The sequence below is a fragment of the Cyphomyrmex costatus genome, unplaced genomic scaffold (assembly GCF_001594065.2).
Source record: "Cyphomyrmex costatus isolate MS0001 unplaced genomic scaffold, Ccosl1.0 scaffold520, whole genome shotgun sequence".
Lineage (NCBI taxonomy): Eukaryota > Metazoa > Arthropoda > Insecta > Hymenoptera > Formicidae > Cyphomyrmex > Cyphomyrmex costatus.
In genome coordinates, this window is record NW_017279439.1 from 581,058 (window position 1) to 587,213 (window position 6,156).

The 6,156-nt window shown below is 26.3% G+C and overlaps 1 protein-coding gene across 1 annotated transcript; it reads left to right on the plus strand.

Annotated features, from left to right (window-relative positions):
* Nucleotides 1-435: 435 nt before the first annotated feature.
* On the plus strand, nucleotides 436-4,101 carry LOC108778830 (glycine, alanine and asparagine-rich protein). The gene is made up of 3 exons (XM_018546123.1): nucleotides 436-594; nucleotides 2,615-2,953; nucleotides 4,093-4,101. Exons 1-3 carry the CDS (start codon nucleotides 535-537, stop codon nucleotides 4,099-4,101), a joined length of 408 nt encoding a protein of 135 aa, XP_018401625.1. The 5' UTR covers nucleotides 436-534.
* The last annotated feature ends 2,055 nt before the right edge of the window (nucleotides 4,102-6,156 follow it).

Here is a 6,156-nt window from a genome sequence, read left to right on the forward strand (position 1 = left end):
TATCATATAAGAATAATTAAGGTAACGTTTTGCTCTTTTTTCTTAAATATTAGTAAGGATTGTGAAAGCGATTCCATATTACAATAATTACAAAAAAAGTAAAAAATGCAAAAAAAAATACTATAATTTATTAATATATACGTTTTATTATTTATCTGTAAAATATTTAATTTTGCAAAATGTATAATTAAGACACGACCTATAATATAAAGGACCATCGACTTATATAATCTTTCAATGACATATATATGTTAATATATATGTCATTGATATATAATATTCATTCGCGATAACAAAAATAACTGCTTTTAAAAGTATAGTGACAATAATTTCATGCTATAATTTTCGCACTATTTTAAATGAATGATAAGATACAGTATTCCTTTATAAAGGAGTTTATAAGTCAAATTCACAAAAAAATATTTCAATCGCCAATTGACTTTGCTCAAAGTGAAGAAATATCACTTGACAGAGAGAAACTTAGTAGTTTCAGACTATAAGTATATAATACATTGCGTTTGACGTACAGTGACCATGAAGGCAGTTTACATACTTCTGTTGTTGTCCCTTGTCGGAATCGTTTATGCAAAAGCTGTATGTATACATTAATATATTATAAGAGTATATCACAGGTTGATATATGTATAATAATTTTAAAGGAATTTTATTACTACACATATTCCGACGAAACGTAGTCAATGAACAATTCAGCTACTGAAATTATCTAATATATTAATAATCACCACGATAAGGAATTTTTTCCATTGTGAAATCAGATGATGCTCTATTTGCTTATATATAATTTCTTGGACGGAGATCGAATGCACTTGCAAACAACTTCCTGCATGTCTGACAAAAATTTCTTACCTTTCAGATTCTTCTTCAGGTCTCCAAAAATGTAGAAATCACGTAGCGATAAGGGGCTGTAGACCGAATGCTTCACTATTTCTCACCGAAACTGTGTCGCTATGAGATTTCCACTTCTTTAGAAACCTAGTTGTACCCTAATTTTGTAACTTTTAACGATATTATTGTTGCGCAGATATTATACATGGTAAAAAAGCTGCGCAACAACATGATAATGACCAACTGTCGTTGAAAGTTACAAAATCGGAGTACTGAAGAAGAATTTGAAAGACAGAACATTTTTATCGGACACAACAGTGTAAGAAACTATTTACGAGTGAGTTTGAACCCAGTTTAAGAAATTTTGTGAAGAAGATATCTATCGTCTAATTTCGCAATGAAAGAATTGCTTTATCAACTACGGCGAATATATTAACATGTATAATTGTATAATATATATAAGTAATTTCAATATCTAAATTTCTTATTTGCTACGTTTTATTTGGTTGCCCCTATTACAAATACATAATTTTCATTATTGCTTTGTATCAATCAACTTGTCAGAAGAAAATAATGTCAGTAAATGTATATAGAAATATTATCTATAACATTAACAGATAAACAATTTAACGTAACTCAATGATATAAACAATACAATTTTTTATAAATGAGCATACAGCCACTAACGCAGGATGTTGGTTGCAAAGTCATATATTTCAAATTAATTAATATAAAAGTAAACGTTTCGGAACTCACAGGTCCTTCTTCAACGATTCTCACAGATGTTTGTATCGTTGGATTGATAACATTCTCTTATGATGTGTGTTTTCTTTCTCTTTTAAAAATTCGAAAATTCTTTCTCAGGATTAAAATATAATATGTGTCTATAGTTTATCAGTCAGTCGAAAACGAAAAAAATTGTTTAAAATGAGATCTTTATATCATTTCTTAGTTCAATTAGCATCAATAAAGCTGTTAGTATTGTAACATTTACTTGATATAAAAACTTTTTTATAATCTGCACGTATGCAATCGACTAATAATTTACACGACAAACAGTATGGTGTTTTTAGAATTAAACTTATGGTTAGATGTTTAATTAACACATTGAGTGCCGACCAATTTTCATTGATGTAGCGCAGAGCCGAAGCTTGAAACTATTCAATGTTTAGAAATTATTATTTTTTTATTCAATTTGAGAACATTGATTAAATATTTTAGTATATTACTGGAAATCTGTGACACAATGTGTATGTCACCAGCATGTTAAAACGCTATTGTTCCATTTGAAAAATTATAAATATACATATGTGCGTGAGACATTAATGTAGTAAATCAAGAAAATAAAAACAAAAATTGCCGATATAAACCAACACTATTTATAAGTGCATATTTTTAACAATTCATTCGGAATCATACAAAAACATATACGTTTCGACCTATGGTTAAAAGATCTTTCTCAATATAAATAATTAAAATTAAGAACATCAAAATTGATAACGCATAAGAATACAATTAATGTAGTAGTATATAAAAATATTTTATCAATGTCATCAGTAAAATAGCGATCGAAGTTCGAGTTTCACTTTAGGATTTTTTAAATTTATAATTCAGACAGAAATATTAAGATCAGAACTTATATTTATTACTTATTTACTCTAACAAACTTGACAAATTTTGTGCTAAAAATTGTTAACTAAATTAACTATTAATAAACTTTTTCTGATTCAGCTTTTTCTTCTTTTACTCTTTTTTTTTTTTTAATTAGACTCCTGATCGAGCGAAAGTACCATCTCAACCAAAACCTTCTCATCCAAAACCTTCTCATCCAAAACCTTCTCCTGGACACTCTGATGAAGACTCTGGTGAAAATGGTGAAAATTCTGGTGAAGACTCTGGTGAAAACTCCGGTGAACACGATGATGGACACGATGGTGGACACAATGACGGACACAATGGCGGACACAATGGTGGACACAATGGTGGACACAATGGCGGCAATGGTGGCAATGGTGATAACGGTGATAACGGTGATAATGGTGGTAATGGTGGTAAGCCACCAGGCCATATTGATATTGGTGGTATAGGACTAATAGATGTCGTTTTGGTAAGGATTATATAAAAATAAATTATAACAAAATCATTATATTTATTATTAAAATAAAAGAAATATGTATTCCAAAAAAAGAGATTAAAAAAATACATAATAAGGAAAACATTCAATATTAAATCTTATTGGATCATGAGAGTTTTGAACTAAATACCGATGTGAGAATGCCGTAACGGTCAAGCGGTGAATCTTGGATGCTTCTAATATAATATCGTATAAATTTATATACTACGTATGTAGATTGTTAAATGCGTGCCGAAATTTTTTCAGACTTACAACGCAAACTCTAATAAACTACCACAGTACTGGATCTCCGTTGCCTCGGTGGTCTAAAAGCTTAGAACTCTCGCATGGAATGCCAGAGATCTGAGTTTGATTTCCAGCCGAGATAATATTTTTCGCAATGTAAATTAATTATTTACAAATTTTTAATATGTCATTCATAGATTTTAATATGTTATTCAACATTATTAAGATCCAAGATGATATAAGCATAAAAATTATTAGATTATTAATCAATTTAATTCGTAATAGTACTGCAATAGCTTATTAGAGTTTGCGTTATAAGTCAGAAAAAATTTCGGCGTGCATTTAAGCATCTACATACGTAGTATATATACCTAAATTCACACGATATTCTATTAGAAGCATTAAAGATCCAGCTCGACTGTTACGATGAGATGTTCTCATCGGTATTAAGAAAAACATTATTATCGATCATTTTATATGACAAAAATTAATTATATTCAAACTAATCTATTAATAAATATTCAGGCAACAGATCTTTAATAATTGTTTATAATATAATAAAACTTTGAAAGTTTAATAATGTTAATAATTATATTAAGTGCTAAAATATGTACTAAAAAATTAAACAAAAATCTTTCATTATTACTATTTTTGTGTACAGAAGGCTTCTTTAAATGTTACAGAAACTTGTGTGCACTTTACTAGGGCCATTACTATGTAGTTTAGGTCTAGGTGGCCTTTGTCTGAAATATCATTAAAAGAAAAATTGAAATGCACACCAAGTAAGTTATGAATATAAATTTTGAACATTGCCTTATATAAAAGATCTTTAGCAATAATTTAATAATTTCTAGAGTTTTTTGTATATATAAATTTATTTTTTTCAGAAAGGATGACTTCTATTATCGACATCGTAAAAGCATTAGTTATAAAATATATTATTATTTATAAAATATATTATTTATTAAATTATATACTTATTATGATTATTATTACTATTAATATTATACGTATATTATATAACTCTCAAATGCACTTTGTCTCTTTTTAAACATGTTTAATTTTAAAGTCAACAAGTGTTGTATATATTTTGCACTTCTAATGAATAAATTATTTATTGGGCAACTGGATTATGCTGTAAAATTTTTTTCAAATACTCCACAAATTGTTTGTAAAAGGGAGATTATTATAAAATATATAGTTAATAAAGAAATACAAAATATTGTATATACAAAATTCAATCATTATTATTAAAATTTAAAATATAATTGTTCGTTTTATCAAATACGTTATTCATGAACTTTATCCATTAATAAATTATAGAGATAACATTTGAACAATATCTACATAATTAATAATTTTATAACTGATAATGACTATGTTGTTATTAAAGTAGACTTCTTTCTTTTGATATTTTAAAGAATATCTTCATAAGATATATTTTAATTGCGTGTTGTTTATAGTATAATTGTTTTTATGTATACACGTATATGAATACCAACAGATAAACTATATTGATTACATTCTTTTCCATTTATTCAAATCGCTATTTGAAACAAAAACGACAGAGAAAAATAAGCGATCTTATTATCATCAAACCAGAACCAAAGTAATGACAGATGCCAATGCAATAATAACAAGATGCAGATGCAACATCGAAGAATTCCGCGTTAACCGCAAACAAGATTATCAGCGTGAAATGCTAGAAACGACAATTAAAATCATTTGTCATTTTTATAGTAAAAAAAAAATTTATAAGATCGTATGATTTAAAAAAAAGAATATAAAAAGTATTTTAAACTTTTTTCAAGTACACATTAATATATATATATACGTACAGGAGCAGCGGAACAATAAGTGAAGTATACAAATCAGGAGAGCACTATTTGTTCTTTTGGTATCTAACGCCGCGTTATACCGTTATGAATGAAATTAAAATATATTTTTTTCAATAAATTGTGAAATATATAAAAGTGAATTATTGGACTATGCAATACTTTGAATCAAATAATTGCAATATAGTTGTTTGAATCAAATGGTTGTATTTGGAAATATGTTTCTTATTTGTTCAAATTAAAAATTCTATGTGTTTTTTATATATAATAAATTCTTTATCGATATTTTATTGTTCATTTGAATTATTTTGTTGTTTTATTTCACTTTGTAAAATATTTTCTTTCTGATATAAATGATTAAAGATGATGTTTAAAATTATTAAATATTATATGTACATATGCCTTATATAAAAGTATCAGGCATTTATAATTTTCTTGCAGTTTATAATAAGTTAATTCACTTCACTTTTCGTGTAAAACAGTTTGCACTAAAAACATTACATATATTATTTACAACTTTTAAGAAAATGAAATTGGTGATTAGAATTCTTAATTTTCTAAAAAAAATAAAATCGAGGAAAGAATACTGAGTTTTTCCGAAAAAGATTTTTTTTCTGAAAAATACGAAAAAAATTTAAAAACACTCTTTTAGAGTATTCTTAATTTTCCGGAAAAATAAAATCGAGAGAAAAATAGTGTATTTTTCCCTTTTTTTCCCCAAAAAATACGGAAAAATTAAAAAAAAAAAATAACAGATACAGACACAAATAATACGATTGATACGAGATACGAATTACGAACAGTATGAACGATTGATACGAAGATACGAAACGAACAATTGATATGACTATGATATTTATGAACATACTTGCAAACTTTGTCGTACAAATCAATCGTATGTACAGCAATACATTATGTATTACAGAAATAAAAAAAATTTTAACTTAAAAAATGTTAACTAATTAAAGTTAAAAAGTAACTATATATATAAATTAAATTTAAAATTAATTTATTTAAAGTTATCTGAATTAAGTTGAAAATTATTAACTTTCTAACTATTTATTTAATTTTTAACTTATTAACTAGTTATTACTACTCAATACCTTGGCAATTGTC